The sequence below is a fragment of the Coregonus lavaretus genome, assembly GCF_964263955.1.
Source record: "Coregonus lavaretus genome assembly, chromosome: 3".
In the NCBI taxonomy this organism is placed as follows: Eukaryota; Metazoa; Chordata; class Actinopteri; order Salmoniformes; family Salmonidae; genus Coregonus; species Coregonus lavaretus.
Genome location: NC_139990.1, coordinates 55,916,928 through 55,937,607, shown reverse-complemented (window position 1 = coordinate 55,937,607; position 20,680 = coordinate 55,916,928). Strand labels below are relative to the sequence as shown.

At 43.3% G+C, this 20,680-nt stretch overlaps 2 protein-coding genes across 3 annotated transcripts; one reads left to right on the top strand and one right to left on the bottom strand.

Annotated features, from left to right (window-relative positions):
• Positions 1-296: 296 nt before the first annotated feature.
• Positions 297-9,134, bottom strand: LOC311116325 (protoporphyrinogen oxidase-like). Of its 2 annotated transcripts, none has more exons than XM_084157401.1 (13): positions 9,066-9,134; positions 7,509-7,616; positions 5,563-5,697; positions 5,355-5,470; positions 5,049-5,181; positions 4,790-4,934; positions 4,467-4,660; positions 4,273-4,333; positions 4,008-4,126; positions 3,763-3,876; positions 2,729-2,878; positions 1,691-1,733; positions 297-1,509 (listed from the first exon to the last, which is right to left on the bottom strand). In XM_084157401.1, the coding sequence occupies exons 2-13, from the start codon at positions 7,593-7,595 to the stop codon at positions 1,376-1,378; spliced, it is 1,431 nt and encodes a 476-aa protein (XP_084013527.1). In that variant the 5' UTR covers positions 7,596-7,616; positions 9,066-9,134; the 3' UTR covers positions 297-1,375. The 2 variants fall into 2 exon arrangements, with proteins under 2 accessions (XP_084013527.1, XP_084013528.1); XM_084157402.1 differs by having other exon boundaries at positions 7,469-7,616; positions 9,066-9,130.
• Positions 9,135-15,768: 6,634 nt separating this feature from the next.
• LOC311116401 (uroplakin-1a-like) lies at positions 15,769-20,335 on the top strand. The gene is made up of 8 exons (XM_084157411.1): positions 15,769-15,860; positions 16,347-16,453; positions 16,735-16,935; positions 17,111-17,185; positions 17,311-17,418; positions 18,027-18,203; positions 18,503-18,586; positions 18,786-20,335. Exons 2-8 carry the CDS (start codon positions 16,388-16,390, stop codon positions 18,828-18,830), a joined length of 756 nt encoding a protein of 251 aa, XP_084013537.1. The 5' UTR covers positions 15,769-15,860; positions 16,347-16,387; the 3' UTR covers positions 18,831-20,335.
• The last annotated feature ends 345 nt before the right edge of the window (positions 20,336-20,680 follow it).

The window sequence follows — 20,680 nt, the reverse complement described above, 5'->3', positions numbered from 1 at the left end:
AAAAGCTCTCTCTCTCTCCTGCTTGCTCTCTCGTTTATGCGACTGACTTTCAAGGCCTCAAGTTGCTTTCTTATTTCATTCTGTGAAGCAGATCACAGAGGGAAGTGACTTGTGGCCTAAATCTGGCATCAGCTCACTCTGTTGTAAAGCCGTTTCTCAGCAGGATCTTTCCTCTGACCCTGGCTATGGGTGTTGGGTAGTATAACATATTGGTATTCACTGTCAGTTGAAAAAATATCCAGTTTTTTTACAGACTTTGTCCTTCACTGAGACAGTCCATGACATAGACAACAAGATGATAAAGCATCATATTTATTGCTCTGCAACATTCTCCAAATAATAAAGTTTCATTTAATAAACATGTGTATAAAAATACATTATCAAACCATCCCCTTGCCACTGTACTTAAACTATAAATTAGATTCCAAATACAAGATTGATCGCCATATCGAGATCATCACATCAGAGTCTGTGCAGATCTGTTACCACGGTGATGAAACATATGCGCACATTCTTTACCATAATAAGAATGGATTTTTGTCTGCTATATTCACAAAAAGGATAGGGTAAAAAACAGATGGCCGGAAATTACAATTGCATTACATGAGGTTACTTCATAACACCTGAGCAGACACAATGGAGTAGGGATATACACAACACTGATTATCACATATTTAACATGTCTCCCACATCAAATATGCCTGTACATTCATGAAGGGGTGGATCCCCGGGACCACCCATACACAAAAAATGTATGCACGCATGACTGTAAGTCGCTTTGGATAAAAGCGTCTGCTAAATGGCATATTATTATTATATTATTATTTCTGTTAGCAAAAAGGCACCATAACTAAAATATGAAATCTCATCCTGAATTTAAAAAGTTACTCTACATTCTGAACTACTGCGTTGAAAATGTAATCCTTGAAGCTTACGGGGACAGATCACCCTAAAACAGTTCCGATTGTGGTTACATTTTACGTAGTGAGTACATATGACTTTCATCCAGCACTCTATTTAAAAAACGAGATGATCTTATTACAATGAGAACTGTTCTGTGGGTTACCTGTGTTTTTCAGGCTAGTGGTGATGTCTCTGACAGAGGTTTGTATCTGATAGAATCATCTCTGGTGGTTCAAGCTGTGCTTTGTCCAAATTAGATGGAAATGGAAAACTTCTTAAATATGCTGCTTATAAATCAGGAATATTGTGCGAAAATGACATCCCTTTGCAGAAGGCTTAAATGCAGAGGGTGACTAGTAAGTTGTATGTACAGTAAAAGCAAAACTAATGTAGAAAGCAATGTGATGAGGAAAAAAACATGATCTCTTTCACAATATTAGCTGATATCCATGGTTGGAACCTGAACATCCGGTTAGACTTTTCCCACAAGGCCCTCTGCTGCCGTCTGTCCACTGAAGATTACATCATTGACCGAGACGCCATCATAAGAGGACCCGGCCAGACTAAGGGGTAGATTGTGGTCTTTGATGTATTGTCTCATATTTTCTGTTGATATAAACACATGGTCAAATCAACAGATATACGGTAGATTTATATAATTAAAAAAAGTAACCTATTTTAAAGTACAGGGCACAGAGATAAGACAGAACACACATAATAAGAGATACCCAGCACAATAGCAAAAGTCAAATCTATATCTATTAAATGAAGACTGTCCCCATCTTACCAAGTCGTTTCCAGTGTCCAAGGTAATATTGAGGAATGCAGTCCTAGAGGAGATAAATGACATATTAAGACAATTTTATTAGCTGTCCTGATCCCAGACCTGTATGAGCTTTAGCCATCTCTTAACCATCTTCGTAATGCCAAGGAGTTGGCTAAGCAGATACAGACCTGGGACCAGCCTACAAATAAATGGTAGAGGACGTAAAAAACTAAGAGTGACTGGACAGGAAAGCAGGCACTCAAGCTCAAATTTATGGAAGACAGCAGTGAATGATGAATCCATCCAGACTGTCAACAAATTTAAAAATAGAACATTTGTTCACCTAGTGTCAGTTCGGAAGTGATTATCACGTCAGTCTATCTATACAGACCATACCATTCAAATTGAACTATTTGTCTCAGTCAAAACGTCCTGCTATCTCTGCTGCCTGGTTGTTGGTTGACATGGGAGCGCAGAGAAAGATAACACAAATGGAAAAGGACTTGTTGCTGATGAAATAAATGACAAGAAAATCTTTGAGCATACAACAGCGGGAATGACTTGGTGCAAGGGAAACATCAGGATTTGAGCTAGAAACTGGGAGATGCAGCACTGTGAATACTGATGCAGCTGACTTGGGGTAGTGTGTGTCTGTGAAGGTGTGTGTTTAGGAGTAGGGGAAGAGGATATAATACCCCACCCAGTGCCTCTCTCCATCCTGCCTATCCACTTCCATAGAGGGAATGAGGGAGAAAGACCAGTACATAAACAGAGAGGAGCCATACATCTGCTGAGATAGTGATCATCAACAGGCTTGTTGATCTGTTTGCTCCACTCTTGCTCCCCTGTGACAGGGCTAAGTTATGACATAGTGGAGCTCAACTGAATACATGGTTGGTTGGTTCGAATACTAACTGAATACAGGGCCCAATGAGGACCTCTGGTGGCACATAGTGGTTAATTAATGAAATTGAACAAGAAGAGGCTTTTGATTCAAGTCTCTTGAAACACAAATGAAAGAAATCTGAAACAGTTTGCTCGCTCACACGCACGTCTTACCTTGAGTAGTGCAACGACGCTCCAGATAGGTGGTGTGGTAACGCCCAGGTGTGATGTCACGGCCTGAGTGGCCCTCTCCAGGAGGAGCTGCTCTGTCACTTCCTCTGGATTCCCAAACACTTCCTGGAACCAGGCCCCGCCCATCATCACCTAGGGAACACAGACAGTCCACAGTAAGGCCATGACCACAACCATTTAGAGCAGGGTTTCCTAAACTCGGTCCTACATTTTGGTTTTTGCCCTAGCACTACACAGCAGATTCAAATAATCAAAGCTTGATGATGAGTTGGTTATTTTAATCAGCTGTGTACTGCTAGGGCAAAAACCAAAGTGTACACCCAGGGGAGGCCCCAGGACTGAGTTTGGGAAACCCTGATTTAGAGAACTGTCTGTCTGCCAGCCAGTTAAATAATAAATTCATCAAACATCCTTTGTCCTAAAGGACCTATAAGACCATAGCTGAAGAAATGGAACTACATTCCACAACAGCCTCATTCAGGGCTACTGAGATGTAGTCCCACGGATGGCTGCCCCATATTTGCCTTGGCAGGCAGTTTGGCTGTTTGCATAAACTAACGTGTCTAGAGAAACAGGCATCTGCCCAGTAAACAAATAATGTCTTAACAAGGCAAGGAGGAACATCAATAATGTAGTGACATTTGTTGTAGAAGTCAAGTCACATAGCACCAGAGGCTATTTGCAGTTAGTCACACGTCTTCCACACCAGGGTATTCCAAACAGAAAACTCCCTCCACCACCTCCCTGTGACATGACCCCATAGGCCTGACTGAGGCTGAGGCTGGACTGTGAACGTAAGGGACTTGGGGATCTGCCACCCTCATTTACGCTGAGCGTAACCCTGATTATCTTGATGGGTTCCACTGTGGTTTATACATGGAAGGTTGGTCCCTGCCATGCTGTGCATTATTAACATAGGAAAGCATTCTTGCACGGCCTATGACGCACACATGATGTAATTGTGTGTGTGAGTGAGAGAGAGAATACAGTACATACATATTGTGTGTGTCTCTTACTGTTAGTCTGGTGGTGGGTCCTCCAGTGCGGTTGTGCTGGGGGAAGGGTACAGAGTCGTAGACCACCCCTAGGAGCCCTCTGTCTTCTGAGGATGGCACCAGGTGGCCAAAGCCCTGAGGCCACGCAAGACAACACTCAAATTAGATACACACACACACACACATTCTGAAACACACGCACACCCACAGAAAATAACGGAGAATCTTCCAACACAAATCACTTCATTCTCATTGAGTATTCTCACCGTGACAGGCAGGACGGAACCCTCGTACTCCAGGTTTACCACGGCAACGGTCACCGTGGCAATCTCCCGTAGCTGCTGTGACAGGGGCTGTGCTGCAGAGGGCAGTGCTGAGGCCAGAGCTAAAACAACACACACACACAGCTGAAGACCAACACCACACAGGCTTCCAGGTCCAAAGGCAGAAGTGCAGGGACTGAATTTAGAATCACTGTTTGAAGGTAAAAGATGTAGGTTCAGAGGTCAAGTTTAGTAAAAGTTAATTTACCTTTTGCGGGTAGAGCAGCAATGACATGATCAGCTTTGATGGTGCCGTCCTCCAGTTGAATCTGTGTTAAAAATCAATTGCACAGACATCAGTTGATTCATTTACTGGATTTAATAACTTAAAAATACATATACCACCACAATGCCAGTACACATACATGTGTGTCCCAACCCCCAGGTCTGCAGCAGTCTCACCTCCCAGCCGGTGCCATTAGTACTTAGCCCCCTCACAGGGGTGTCTCTGTGCACCTCTACACGTCCCCCATTCCTCATCCTCTCCTCCAGGGCTTCTGGAAGGTTCTGTAAGCCCCTCTTCAGGGACCACTGGGCCCAGTTCTCCTGAGCGGCCCTCTTGGCCAGGTCAGACGGGGGTACGTCTGGTCCAGGGCCTGGGGGGACAGTCACACTTGTTATTTATTTACTCAAATTAGACAGGTCAGCAATACGACTGTTATGGGGACATTTAAGACTCTTAGAAGTCCTATGTAGCTTCGGTATGGTGGTGGACTCTCTCTCACCTGAGCCCAGCAACATGCCCAGGACGATGGAACCTCTGGCCTTCTCTGCATTGTAGAGGGGCGGGAGACAAGAGCGCACACTCAGCTTCCTGCAGTCCCCTGCAAACACTCCCCTGCACAGGCTGTCGATGGCGATGTCTGCAAGCTGCAGAGAGAGAAGAGGAGCATACTGTCACTCTGAACTGATGTGGAAGTTGTGTGGACATCATTGAGGGTCTTTAAAAAAAATATATATATATATATATATGCTATCTCTCACCTCAGTGCCCAGCCTTCTCGACACGAAGGAATGAACAGACTCATCCTCCTCCTTCCCTCTGCTGATCAGTATCTCCTTCAGTACGCTCTGGACCAGAGGACGAGAGAACGGAGGGACTGTACGCAGTACTCCACTGGATGGAGAGAGAGACAGAGGCAGGGTGACTTGGATAGACAAACTACCTACAGTTGATTCATTTAACCATGTTGTGAATGCATAAAAATAGTAGGCCTACTGTATGTGAGGTCATTGGTGACAGTCAGCTGTTTGTGTCTAACGTAGTACTATTTTATCCCTCCCCCTTACCCTAAGCCAGAAGGCATCTTGTGTAGCTGGCCTCCCATGTAGAGGTAACGGTTCTTAGAGGCCACATGATCATAGGTGACTGGGAGGACCTCGTTCTCCAGCCCCAACTCTTCCACCTGTAGAAAATAGACTTCGGTTTTTACCTACACACACACACACACACACACACACTCACACACACGACACACAAACTCTTTACAGTGCCTACCATGTTGAGTGTGTTTCGGCCCACGGCTCCTGCAGGTCGTATCCCTCTAGGTCCATGTTCAAACACAGCTCCATCCTCCCTACGAGTTGAGCTCAGCCAGCCTCCGAACCGTCCATCCCCCTCCAGCAGCACTATCTACACAGACAGACAGACAGACATACAGGGGGGGGGGGGAAGAAGATGTATGCACTCACTAACTGTAAGTCGCTTTGGATAAGAGCGTCTGCTAAATGACTAAAATGTAAAAAAGCCCTGTCTTAGGTAGGTTAGGAACACCACTTTATTTTCAGAATGTGAAATGTCAGAATAATAGTAGAGAGAATGATTTATTTCAGCTTTTATTTCTTTCATCACATTCCCAGTGGGTCAGACGTTTACATACACTCAATTAGTGTTTGGTAGCATTGCCTTTACATTGTTTAACTTGGGCCAAATGTTTCGGGTAGCCTTCCAAAAGCTTCCCACAATAAGTTGGGTGAATTTTGGCCCTTACCTCCTGACAGAGCTGGTGTAACTGAGTCAGGTTTGTAGGCATCCTTGCTCGCACACGCCTTTTCAGTTCTGCCCACAAATGTTCTATAGGGTTGAGGTCAGGGCTTTGTGATGGCCACTCCAATACCTTGACTTTGTTGTCCTTAAGCCATTTTGGCACAACTTTGGAAGTATGCTTGGGGTCATTGTCCATTTGGAAGACCCATTTGCGACCAAGCTTTAACTTCCTGACTGATGTCTTGAGATGTTGCTTCAATATATCCACATCATTTTCCTTCCTCATGATGCCATCTATTTTGTGAAGTGCACCAGTCCCTCCTGCAGCAAAGCACCCCCACAGCATGATGCCGCCACCCCAGTGCTTCACGGTTGGGATGGTGTTCTTTGGCTTGCAAGCCACCCCCCTTTTTCCTCCAAACATAACGATGGTCATTATGGCCAAACAGTTCTATTTTTGTTTAATCAGACCAGAGGACATTTCTCCAAAAAGTACGATCTTTGTCCCCCTGTGCAGTTGTAAACCGTAATCTGGCTTTTTTATGGCGGTTTTGGAGCAGTGGCTTCTTCCTTGCTGAGCGGCCTTTCAGGTTATATCGATATAGGACTCGTTTTACCATGGATATAGATAAATTTGTACCTGTTTCCTACAGCATCTTCACAAGGTCCTTTGCTGTTGTTCTGGAATTGATTTGCACTTTTCGCACCAAAGTACGTTCATCTCTAGGAGACAGAACGTGTCTCCTTCCTGAGCGGTATGACGGCTGCGTGGTCCCATGGTGTTTATACTTGGGTACTATTGTTTGTACAGATGAACGTGGTACCTTCAGGCATTTGGAAATTGCTCCCAAGGATGAACCAGACTTGTGGAGGTCTACAATTGTTTTTCTGAGGTCTTGGCCGATTTCTTTTGATTTTCCCATGATGTCAAGCAAAGAGGCACTGAGTTTGAAGGTAGGCCTTGAAATACATCCACAGGTACACCACCAATTGACTCAAATGATGTCAATTAGCCTATCAGAAGCTTCTAAAGCCATGACATCATTTTCTGGAATTTTCCAAGCTGTTTAAAGGCACAGTCAACTTAGTGTATGTAAACTTCTGACCCTCTAGAATTGTGATACAGTGAATTATAAGTGAAATAATCTGTCTGTAAACAATTGTTGGAAAAATTACTTGTGTCATGCACAAAGTAGATATCCTAACCGACTTGCCAAAACTATAGTTTGTTAACTAGACATTTGTGGAGTGGTTGAAAAACAAGTTTTAATGACTCCAACCTAAGTGTATGTAAACTTCTGACTTCAACTGTATTCATCTAATGTTGTTACTGTGCAGGGCCTAGTGGGCATCTCATAATAGTGTAATAACAGCTTAATTACAGTATGTTTGGCCTTACAGTAGAGATGTAGCGTACCTGCAGCATATGTGGAGGTAGTTGTGGTAATGGCATTTACCTTGGAGACCTGGGGGCACTTGCTGAGGTGGAAGCAGGCAGACAGGCCCCCTATCCCCCCTCCCAGGACAGCCACTGTCTTCTGCATTCAGCCCTAGGATGCCCAGCTCTGTGGAATGGGACATAACAGGGCTGTAGTGTGTTTTCTGTACCACACAAATCCCTCAAGCATCAATGTATGCATGGCATTAAGAGCAACTGGGCAAGCCAAGTAATGTTAGTAGAAACTTCAGTGAAGGGACCAAGCTTAGCTTTGGTTAAAGTGGGAGGAAACAAGGACAGCTGCACACTGTCAGACCGGTAACTGTCAAGAGGCCTAGCCAAGCCTACTTGACCCAATGATGAAGTATGTTTTTGAAGATTATCTTCCCCAAGGGGTGAAGCAGTGATGAGGGTTTGTGGAATTCAGCTATGACTACATCGATTCTTCTAAAAATGTAAAATTGTTCAACACCTTGTACCTATGCATGTCCTCTGTAGTTGAGTGCCTTTGTTTGCTGAAATCCATACTTTTTCATTAAACGTTCGTCAAATACAACCACCGACCGTTTCCTTGTTTCTGTTGCTCTAAAATGGTATCTCATGTGCCAATTGAATCTCAGATTATACAAGGTAATGTAAGTTTTAGAACAATCTTAGAGCAATAGAAAATGTGGAAATGGTCTGTGGTTGTATTTGACCAACATAAAAAAAAAGAAAGGCACACACCTACAGACGACAAACATAGGTACAAGGTAAGCGTTATATAATTTTTTATTTTTTTAAGTATTGACCTTGGGTGAATCGATGTAGTCGGAGCTGAATTCCACATAGCCTGGTCCCTGCTCAACTCTGTTGGTGGAGTTAATCAGAAACTTCATTCACCATGGAGTTGAGTTTAGTTAGCTACAAAAAGCCATGACTAAAACAATGACAGTGTCTCACTCATCAAATAGATGACTGACTCAGAGAGTTGTAGCCTGTCTCCCTCTAATCTAAGTGGAGAAGGAGGGTTGGGTCTGGGTGGTCGCCCCTGATAAGATAATGACATCATGACAGTCCCTTTCTATCTCCACCAAACCCGTCAGGAGACTCAGAGACAAGGGAAACATACTTTCTTGAAATAAATACTTGCTTGTACAGTTAGTGACAGTTTTCACTTGGATCCAGTTGAGCATATAGGCCTAGCTGAATACAGCAATAGCCTAAATACAGCTAGCTAGCTACTGTAGTTTCATAAGTAAGGACAGTGCACGTGCAAAGGCATGATGACAAATTACGTTAAGGGCCAAAGGCAGTCATTCGGTTGTGTGCAGTTTTACTGTAAATGGCAATACACCGGCAACATATATCAGATGGAACAAAATAGTTGTTTTGAGAGGGTCTTCGCTGACAACACCTGCTCTCAGGTGTTATCCAATGCATTAATTAGAACCGCAAACATTGTTTAGCCGGTTAGTAAGCAATACAACTGGGAAACAGTGGAGCATACGTTGCAAAGGAAGGCACAACTTCACGAGAGGTAAACTGACGTGTCGATGTGCTTATTGGAATAAATGTAGTAATGTCTACAATTTACCTTTTGCGGCCTACAGTTGGAGTAACGACTCATATGGAACTCCGTGACATAACATTGATGACAGTGGACCTCGTCGCGGCTTTGAACAACCAATTACAATCACCGATTTTGTCTTCTTTGCTGGATATCCTCTGCTTGTTCTTCTGAGTTTCCTGTATGTTTTCCATCTAGTGTACGGGAAGGTATTTACAACGTGGCTGCTTTCTTTCATTGCTATGTGGTGTTCATAATCATTCAAAAATACACTGCTCAAAAAAATAAAGGGAACACTAAAATAACACATCCTAGATGAATAAAAAAATCATGAAAAAAATAAAATAAAAAAATAAAAAAATAAAATAAAAAATAAAAAAAATATGTGTAAGTCGCTCTGGATAAGAGCGTCTGCTAAATGACGTAAATGTAAATGTAAATGTAGATCTGAATGAATGAAATAATCTTAAATACTTTTTTCTTTACATAGTTGAATGTGCTGACAACAAAATCACACAAAAATTATCAATGGAAATCAAATGTATCAACCCATGGAGGTCTGGATTTGGAGTCACCCTCAAAATTAAAGTGGAAAACCACACTACAGGCTGATCCAACTTTGATGTAATGTCCTTAAAACAAGTCAAAATGAGGCTCAGTAGTGTGTGTGGCCTCCACGTGCCTGTATGACCTCCCTACAACGCCTGGGCATGCTCCTGGACAGTCTGTGGTGCAACGTGGCGTTGGTGGATGGAGCGAGACATGATGTCCCAGATTGGATTGGATTGGATTTAGGTCTGGGGAACGGGCGGGCCAGTCCATAGCATCAATGCCTTCCTCTTGCAGGAACTGCTGACACACTCCAGCCACATGAGGTCTAGCATTGTCTTGCATTAGGAGGAACCCAGGGCCAACCGCACCAGCATATGGTCTCACAAGGGGTCTGAGGATCTCATCTCGGTACCTAATGGCAGTCAGGCTACCTCTGGCGAGCACATGGAGGGTTGTGCGGCCCCCCAAAGAAATGCCACCCCACACCATGACTGACCCACCGCCAAACTGGTCATGCTGGAGGATGTTGCAGGCAGCAGAACGTTCTCCACGGCGTCTCCAGACTCTGTCACGTCTGTCACGTGCTCAGTGTGATCCTGCTTTCATCTGTGAAGAGCACAGGGCGCCAGTGGCGAATTTGCCAATCTTGGTGTTCTCTGGCAAATGCCAAACGTCCTGCACGGTGTTGGGCTGTAAGCACAACCCCCACCTGTGGACGTCGGGCCCTAATACCACCCTCATGGAGTCTGTTTCTGACCGTTTGAGCAGACACATGCACATTTGTGGCCTGCTGGAGGTCATTTTGCAGGGCTCTGGCAGTGCTTCTCCTGCTCCTCCTTGCACAAAGGCGGAGGTAGCAGTCCTGCTGCTGGGTTGTTGCCCTCCTACGGCCTCCTCCACGTCTCCTGATGTACTGGCCTGTCTCCTGGTAGCGCCTCCATGCTCTGGACACTACGCTGACAGACACAGCAAACCTTCTTCCCACAGCTCGCATTGATGTGCCATCCTGGATGAGCTGCACTACCTGAGCCACTTGTGTGGGTTGTAGACTCCGTCTCATGCTATCACTAGAGTGTTAGCACCGCCAGCATTCAAAAGTGACCAAAACTCAGGAACTGAGAAGTGGTCTGTGGTCACCAACTGCAAAACCAGTCCTTTATTGGGGGTGTCTTGCTAATTGCCTATAATTTCCACCTGTTGTCTATTCCATTTGCACAACAGCATGTGAAATGTATTGTCAATAAGTGTTGCTTCCTAAGTGGACAGTTTGATTTCACAGAAGTGTGATTGACTTGGAGTTACATTGTGTTGTTTAAGTGTTCCCTTTATTTTTTTGAGCAGTGTACAAACAATGACTCATTTGCATACTGCTAATTGTATTTGATGTAGGTATTTTTATTTGATTAAAACCATAATGTATTCATAAACTGGATACAACTTTACCATACAATGATTATTTGTGCATTTGTATTGTATTTGCGAGACATTCTACTGCACTGTTGGAGATAGTAACATAAGCATTCTGCTGCACCTGCCATAACACGAGCAAATCTGTGTACACGACCAATAAACGTTGGTTTTATTTTGATTTGAATATAGAACATGGACCCAGTCATTCAGATTATCCAGAGCCTCTGACGTCTCACATCATGGCTTTGATACAACAGGAGACAGACACAAATAATATTTCTAGCTATCTAGCTGTCCTCTGTAGCTCAGCTGGTAGAGCACGGCGCTTGTAACGCCAAGGTAGTGGGTTCGATCCCCGGGACCACCCATACACAGAAAAAAAAAAAAATTATGCACGCATGACTGTAAGTCGCTTTGGATAAAAGCGTCTGCTAAATGGCATATTATTATATTATTATTATCATAATACAGTTTGTTGAAATGACATGTCACTGAAGTTTGCAAGGGTCTCCCTGGCCCTTTCCCCCCCACACCTCTGATTCCAAAAGCTCTACAACATAATGGGCAAGGGAAGCCCTTCTGTGGGAAGCCAGTGCACCACACAACGCCTCGTGCAGCCTGGGGAAGTCCAGCTCCCCTGGGTGGAGAGCTGACACCAGGAAAGTGGTCTGTTTGAGGCCTAGACGACCTAGGGCCTCCTCACTCCACCTTCTAACCTCTTCAACAGCCCCCTCCCCCATTAGGTCAGCCTTGGAGAGGACCAGGTAGCACAGCCTCCCCTGAGCTGACAGACTCTGCAGCAGCTGGACACAGACCTGGCTAAGCCTGAGAGGCGAGACCAGGATGTAGACATCACATGGTGGGTGCAGAGGAGTCAGAGACAGAGGAGGGAATGGAGATGGAGGTTGTGGAGAAGATGAAGGAGCCTTCTGATCTGTCTTGGTCGAGGAGGGAACAAGATCCCCCACCCTGCCCATCCCTGGTAGATCCCACAGCCAGACATTAGGCAGCTCAGGGTGAGGGAACCCCAGAGCCTCCATGGTGGTTTCAGTGACTCCAGTGGGAGACGCCCTCTCGTCCTGGTTCTTCAAGCCCAGGAGGGAGTTGACTAAGCTGGAGCTGCCGCAACCCGTCTGCCCGAGGACCCCCAGGTCCAGTCGGAGGTGCTCCAGGGCTGTGAGGGCGGAGAGAAGTCTGGATGGGGGGTTGGTCAGATCTCTGGACTGGAACAGGTGTCCATGCCGATCAATGTCCCCTTGACGCACCTTGTCCATTCTCAGTCCAGCTGACAGCAGAGAACTGTAGGGAAGGATATGAGCAAAAGGATGCAATGATACAAAGAAGTGTGATTTGGGTCAATAAAAAATATACCTGGGAAATGTCCATATCACATGATATTACAAATTATGTAATGGTTTGTTTCACAGTATCTCCTCAAGGGACAAACTTGATTATTTACTCTAAATCTGGAAAATTGCCATGTAGTTTCATTAATATTAATTATCTGTACACACATCGTTTGCACAATTAACCATAACATGAGACTAAACACACACTCACTGTTCGGCATTCCTCAGCAATTTTGGAACTCCGTTTTCTCTGAAAACATCCACCATGAACTGACAGAAGGCTTTCTTTCTCAGCTCAGTCAGAGCTGTAGTCATTGTCGCTCCAATCTCCCTTAACTCTAGTAACGTTTGCTTGACATCTTCTGGGACCTCGGCTCCTCCAGCTGTGGCTGCCAGCCTTTTCTTCTCAATCTCCATCTGACGGGCTCTCATTCTCTCCCAGGCACAGGTCTTACAGGGTCCTGTGAGCTTCTCCTGGACCAGGTCCCACTCCTGTTCAGCTCTGACTAAGAACAGCGGTTGGTCCCTGTCGCGGAGCTCCATGATAGGCCCTGGGAGGTCATCCTGGTACTGCTCTGAGGTGAGGACCACCAACACATCGAAGTGTTCAATAGGGTGGTTTTGGCCATCGAGGCTTGGAATTGTCCAAATCCGAATGTTGGGGATTTTGGGGTGCAGGACCATTGGTGATTTGGGGTGCAGGACGATGGGTTGTTTCTCAGTGGGAGAGTCATCCCTCTTATTGTTGTCCTCCTCACTTTCCTTAACCTGTCGTTTTTCTTCTCTCTCAAACACTTTAGTCAGAGTCCCAGAAATCTCAATTTCATCATCTGCATCTCCATCACTAGCTTCCTCATCCTCACTTTTCTCTTTCTCCTCCCCCTCCTCCTCCTCCTCCTCCTCCTCCTCCTCTTCCTCTACTAACCCACACAGTGCTCTGGCCAGCTGAGTGTTGGCCTCCTGGGTTCCCCCAGTAACAGCCACATCTAAAGGGAAGTGGTCATACAGTTCCAACGCTGCTACCAGCCTGCCCTCCAGTCCCGTCACCCTTGGAGACGATCGCCATGGTGCCAGCAGCAGCTCCACCATTTCTTTACTCAGTTTCCCAGTCATCATGAGCTCAGTTTATCTCCCTGAGAAAAAACAAATGAGTAAAAAGGTATTTGTCGCAATGATGTGCTCCTAAGACTTGATATTGTACAAGTAGCTCTTGTTACGAAACCAATAACTAGCCTACAAATATTGTCACACTCTCTTTGTCTAGGGGTCCTAGACCTAATTACATGGTCTGTAACCTGAATGAATGTACATCTATGTGAGAAATCAGCATATGCGCCTAGGTTTTTAATGTACATGTGCCCAGGGAGACAGCAACCTTAGCTTGGTCCACGGCCAGCTCTGTCTTTCTTGACCTCTTGGTTGGCCAGTCCAAGCGTACTATAATTATTTTCAGAAGGTGACTAAACATAAATATGTAAAAAATGAAAAATACTAAAGGCATGCCCAAACTAAAGGCTAAAAAACGAAAGGCCACCAAACAAAACCTGCAGCCTTTACGGCTTGCAAGCTGGGATACTGACTGACGATCACCTTCTTCTTCTTCTTCTTCTTCGATGAGGTTTAACGGCGGTTTGCATCCATTATATGTTGCATTACCACCACCAACTATACTTTTTTGGCAGTTGGCATCCAACTTTATGTTCCATTCCCGCCTACTGAACTGACGATCACCTTCATTGACAGCACCTGCTTATCAACCAGGCTCAGCACCTGCTGCCTCCTGGGGGAATGGAGTGTGGAAGTGTATCCTGTCAATGTGTTGCCTAACTGTGTGCTAACACTACACTACCTACTACATAACACTATGAAGTAAGAAACAATCAGATTTGAGGGTAGCACTTTACATTACAGCACTTTAACCCGTCTGTTGTATTGTAAAGTGATACTGATTTAGTTGGTTACATTTACATTTTAGTCATTTAGCAGACGCTCTTATCCAGAGCGACTTACAGTTAGTGAATACATTTTTTTTTTTATACTGGCCCCCCGTGGGAATCGAACCCACAACCCTGGCGTTGCAAACGCCATGCTCTATCAACTGAGCTACATCCCTGCCGGCCATTCCCTCCCCTACCCTGGACGACGCTGGGCCAATTGTGCGCCGCCCATGAGTCTCCCGGTCGCGGCCGGCTGCGACAGAGCCTGGATTCGAACCAGGATCTCTAGTGGCACAGTTGCCTTAGACCACTGCGCCACTCAGGAGCCATAAGGAGATGGATAATACTTAAGCATAAATAATGACAGACTACTTACCTTTCAGAGATAAAATAAAAATGATATGCAGACTTGATCTTAAGGCTGATATCACTAGAGTAATCCTTCACTTCTGGAGAGGTTTGCCAAGGTTTGCCAAGTTAGTAAGTTATTTAGGAATAACATCTGAACCCCATTCACTTCACTGTTGACCAAGTCAGTCACATGCTGCATCGTAAATAAACCACAGAACCTCCTTCCAGGATATATATATTTTTTCAGGTGGAACAAGGTGTGTGTAGCCTGGTTGACCGCGACCCACGTGACAACACAGCGAGCTAGAGAGGCTGGTGTTAACAAGACTACGGTGTGTGAATACAGAGAGACAAACTGGTGACTGTTATTGGAAAACACAAGAACTGGCTGCTTTTATGACAAGAATATTGCTTGATATGAAAAAAGATGAAAAAAATATATGACAAGAATATTGCTTAGTATGAAACAAGATTAAATTTGTTGTTTGATATTCAGATCATAATTATTACCATACAATTACAAATGCCACTTATTTTACTGTACATTTGAGACAATAACCTACAAGTTTCTTCATAGACAAAAAATGTAATTTAGGGCCAAACAAAAGCATTATTATGGCATGTGTGCAATGAAATGACGTTGTAGAGGTTTTTAATCATCCATACATGAGAAACCCCACTCTCAACAATGTAGCCTACTACCTAATTAAATTGTGCTGTATCCTGTTTCAGTGTGAACAGTTAAGAAGAGCAATGGCACTTCTCCCCAGCAGATGTCATCATTTCTTTTCATCTCAACCTACTAATAGTAATGCCATTTAGTCCACTGGAATAGTGTATTATCGAGCTGTGTCAAATAGGCCTGTTGACAATCAATTCAATGTAGAAAACACCCCAATTAGTCAATATACAGTACACACATACAAAACAATGAAGATGCATGTAAACATACTGTATAAAGATTTGAAATTGGGATCAAAGACATGTGTAGACATGCTCCATGACCGTCATGGAAGTAATAATAATAATAATAATAATAACATGCCATTTAGCAGACGCTTTTATCGAAAGCGACTTACAGTCATGCGTGCATAATTTTTTAAACTTGACCTGGACCAGCAGCAGCAAGCTGAGACAGGTGCTGAGCACAGCAGGTGCAACAGAACAACAGGTGTTTGGTCAACAGAAGAAGATGCTCAGGGCCTGACATCACTGCAGGGGAGGTAATGTTTGTTGTGTGTAAAAATAGATGATGTGATGATTGCTCTAACTCTAATGGTCTTTAAACCCGCTAATTTAACAGACTGCTGTAACCTAAAAATGTCAAGAATGGTGAAATACCGGTTGCTATAGGTGTAACATATAGCCTAGGGGTAGACTGAGAATTGATGGCTTTATGCAGAACTGCTCACTTTCTGTCTGGGCCAGATGTAGTCTACTTTTATCATGAATACATTTCTTTTGTCATATTTTGTAGTCAATATCTCAGTGTTTCCATTCAAAAGGACCACAATGCAATCTCTTGCTGAGCCAAACTGGTTGGCCCACTTCTGTTGCTGCCAGTGTGAATGAGATCAAGCCACTCCCTGGACACATTCCCATGTCAACAATACATCACATCCGGCCAGACCCTACATTCTCTTGGATCTGTTAGAAACACTTGTACTTGGGTCTGTTATTTCTTCACTGTCTTCTTCTTCTCTGCTCAGGAGCAGTGGGTTTAGAAGGAGCTGACAGAAGGACTGCTACCATGGCTGATGGAGAGGGATCCACCTGTCTTATGGTCATTCTCATCCTGGGGAATATTTTTGGAGCTGTAAGATTTGCACTTGATTTTATTCCTATAGTAACTGTATTTTTAAAGTATTGTTTAATCAAATGGAACAAATGGTAGACAAATGGTGTGCAGATCTATGGTGTTTTCCTAAACACTAAAATCCAGAAGTTTACTACAGTACATTAGCATTGCTTTCTGTTCCCTTTCAGCTCTATACTGTACCGGTTATTGCCTCTTTCAATTGTAGGATCCTGGTATAATAATGGTTTACAATTTGTTATAACAACTCTTAATATATATGTTATTACCTCTTATAATAGGCAGCAGGTCTTGCCCTTTGCGCTCTGGCCATCTGGGTTGCAGTAGATGGATACAATCTCTACCCTATATCTGATGTGTCGGGGAAAGATGACATCTTTGCTGGGGCCTGGATTGCCATTTTCACAGGCTTTGCCTTCTTCTGCATGTGTGTCTTTGGTATCTTGGCTGCTGCGAAGAAGAGCCGTGCCTTAATGCTAACAGTAAGACTTTGAAACTAAATTCATCACAATTTATTTGGTCACAGAAGTTCTTCATTTGTTCATCTGAACACTGCTTCAAAATATATCATTCAAGTGTAATATACTGTATGCCTATATTTCTTTCCCTGTTGTTCTTTTCAATTAAAGGAAACTATTTATTTTGTGATTTTTACAGTATCTGATCTTGATGTTGATCATCTACATATTTGAGTGTGCCTCATGTATCACTGCAGTCACCCACAGAGACTATGTGAGTACATGGGAACTGGGCAACTTGGGGTACCTTCACATTGTTTGACAAGCACAATGCTAGAAACACACATTTGAAATGTATTCTCCTGTTTTGTCTCATCCTCACCTATGTGCTGTTTGTAGCTGGTTGGAAACAGTAATCTGGTGAAGAAGCAGATGCTGAAGTACTATACAGCCGACGGTGACTCTGGCAGTCGGATCACACTGACATGGAACAAAGTGATGAGAGAGGTGACTGGTCACCAAATCAAAGGAATCTGTCATAGGATAATCTGACCAATCAGAGCCCCAACACACATTCCAAACAGACGACTAGCCCAAAGACAACTAAACCTAGGTTATTGTGTGGAGTATATGTTAGGAAAAGGTATCACCTTCCACTAACACACACATGCACATTCATACACACACATGCACACACCCTTGGCAGTAGCAGATGAATTGTCAGCTCTGACATGACATAGCATGCCCCTCTCTCTCCGTCATCAATGCCAGAGTCCCACTACGTCTCTGCTGGGTGAACTGGTTTGGACAGCCCCATAGTGTGGGAAAGACAAGGGATGGGATCAGTTTACTGCACAGGGACAGAAACAACCACTGTGTTGATGTAGCTAGGATAAAGAATGTAGATCAGAGGGCCACAGTAGACAATTGTCACAGTAAACATATGTATCAGTTCTACAATTCCTTATAAAGTAGCTCACTCAGTTTGAGTGAAGTGAGTTTAGTCTGTCACAATATCAGTTTGACCACTGACTAACTAAACTAGTCCTGTTTGATTGAAGAATCTTCCTCACCCATGTATTGTTTCTACAACATCCTCCCTTCCCCTATTTCAGGTGGGGTGTTGTGGAACAGACAGCCCAGTGGACTGGATAGAGTACAACTCCACCTTCAGGGGGAAGTTTGGTACAGACTACCCCTGGCCCATCCACTGCTGCAAGAGGAAGAACAACTACGAGGTGGTGAATGTGGAGGCCTGCAAGATCGGCCAGAACACCACCATGTTCACTCAGGTGAGAAAACCCCATTCCCATTCCCTAACCCATAAGAGATTCTCTGGTTCTCTGATTCTCACTTGAAGGCTCAGTATTTTAGTAGCTCATAACTGCAGATCTAGGATCTGGTTATACAGTACCTGCCATTAATTATAACTGTACTGTAACTAATAACAGTATGAAAAATATCTGACCCTGTACAGTATCAGTGGTTAGGGGTAGTTTCACCTCCCACTTGAAGTAAGCACATTGTTGCATGTCCTTGAACCAACTTGGCACATGGCTATCCTGTTTACAACCTCTATCTTTCTACCCAGGGCTGCTTCAACCACATTGAGTCTGTGTTCAGTCGATATACATGGGCTATCAGCTGGTATGGTTTCGCTGTGCTAATGTTTGTGGTGAGTTTTCAGTTGGTCTACTTAGGTTGGTAAATAGTTAAGTATTCAGTTGCAACAGTGTCATTACTCGAAAACTGTTTATCTGACACTTTTGGATACTACACAACATACAGTAGAGACATTATCATAACATAAAGTCTAACAACACTCGCACTTTCTTGCTGTAAGTCTAACGTTCCCTTTTCTTTATTTGATTCAGTTCTGGCTGTTGATCCTGGCCATGGTGTACTACCTGAAGCTATGAGAAGTCTGGAGGTGATGTCTCTAACACATGTTTTTGACTTTCTGCTGAAGCCACACCAACCCTCAATTCAGCAACTACCTCCTTTCTTAAATAACAAATGATTGTGGTAATGATGACAGAAAAGTATTTCTGATATATAGAGAATTAACACTGTGTAGGGATTTTCCATGTTTTTAGGTAAATGGTCTCGAATTTGTATATTTTATTTATGTTAATTTTCTTAATGGTTTATTGCGCTGTAAATGCTAGATGAACAAATGGTGATTGGTCCGAGAACTTCACTGTCCTAACTGCTTTGGTAATGGGATAGATATATAGTTCTTATCATAGAATGTAAGAGAAAATGATTCACATGACTGTTGTACATTTCAGATTTGTATACCCTGTTCCATTTCTTGTTGAATTGTGTTATATTATTAACAGAGATCAAAGTTCAGGGATTCTTGAAAGTCAGGACAATCCTTGTCTGGGAAGGGAAACTTAATTGTTATTGTTTTTATTTTTCCATTATTTGAGTTTAAAATTAAAATGTAGGTGAATTTTATAAGGGATTATTTTTTGGGGGTAATTTTCAAAATATTTTCTATATTATTCATTTCCATGTTTGACTCTGTGTCAGGAAATGCCCTTGTCCAAAGCAAACTCCCCAAAAAAGTGTCCAAAAAAAGTAGGGCAAAAATAAAATAAGGATCTCATGTAGTTTCTTTGACTTACAGTATATACAGTATCTCAACTGTGATTCCTAAAGAAATTAGTTTAAGTCAACTCCATCAGATGTGTCTATCTTAAATGAATCTGAAATTAACGAACAGGGTCAGCTATACCATGACAACCCCTTCTTCATCTCCTGATTGCATGTAGTGCAACAAGACAACGCATGGTCCTGAAAGTCCTCTACCTTTGAGAGATTTAAACAAACAATATTGAAATCACCATGGTCACAACAATAACCTGTCAACTCCATCTCCTTTATAGATAGGGTGACCATATTTAAAATACCCAAATGCAGGACAACAGGATGATTTTGCAGGACTTTCGCGGGACAGTGTAGCCTACATGATTATTTAATTTTGTTGCAGCACTTAGATCTGCTTGCAATTGAATGACTGTTTCATGAGCAATTTAGAGCAGATGGTGTTGGCAAACTATATAGCTTTCCTGTATTTTGTTTCTTTCAAAGTACATTCTGCCTAGTAGCCTACATCCGTGTGCTGTTGAGTTTTGGTTGCATTAGATTTTTTGTTGTTGGAATATTCAGCTAACCATCCTAAAATCTCATAAGCAATTAGGTGGTGTTTTTGGTGTAGTCTATGAGACCCAGTAGCTGTGTGTGTGTAAAATCACTAGGGAAGCCTTATTACAACCTACAGTGGGGAAAAAAAGTATTTAGTCAGCCACCAATTGTGCAAGTTCTCCCACTTAAAAAGATGAGAGAGGCCTGTAATTTTCATCATAGGTACACGTCAACTATGACAGACAAAATGAGATTTATTTTTCCAGAAAATCACATTGTAGGATTTTTAATGAATTTATTTGCAAATTATGGTGGAAAATAAGTATTTGGTCAATAACAAAAGTCTCTCAATACTTTGTTATATACCCTTTGTTGGCAATGACACAGGTCAAACGTTTTCTGTAAGTCTTCACAAGGTTTTCACACACTGTTGCTGGTATTTTGGCCCATTCCTCCATGCAGATCTCCTCTAGAGCTGTGATGTTTTGGGGCTGTCGCTGGGCAACACGGACTTTCAACTCCCTCCAAAGATTTTCTATGGTTTGAGATCTGGAGACTGGCTAGGCCACTCCAGGACCATGAAATGCTTCTTACGAATCCACTCCTTCGTTGCCCG

Bases quoted from the DNA above. Each gene is read 5' to 3' on its own strand.
- LOC311116325 (XM_084157401.1), bottom strand. From the start codon at position 7,595: ATGCAGAAGACAGTGGCTGTCCTGGGAGGGGGGATAGGGGGCCTGTCT. The intron at 4,127-4,272 runs GTAAATTAACTT...GTGTTGTTTTAG, and splicing joins TGCTGCTCTACCCGCAAAAG to CTCTGGCCTCAGCACTGCCC. The intron at 3,877-4,007 runs GTGAGAATACTC...GCGTGGCCTCAG, and splicing joins GTTCCGTCCTGCCTGTCACG to GGCTTTGGCCACCTGGTGCC.
- LOC311116401 (XM_084157411.1), top strand. From the start codon at position 16,388: ATGGCTGATGGAGAGGGATCCACCTGTCTTATGGTCATTCTCATCCTG. The intron at 16,454-16,734 runs GTAAGATTTGCA...CTCTTATAATAG, and splicing joins TGGGGAATATTTTTGGAGCT to GCAGCAGGTCTTGCCCTTTG. The intron at 17,186-17,310 runs GTGAGTACATGG...TGCTGTTTGTAG, and splicing joins CAGTCACCCACAGAGACTAT to CTGGTTGGAAACAGTAATCT.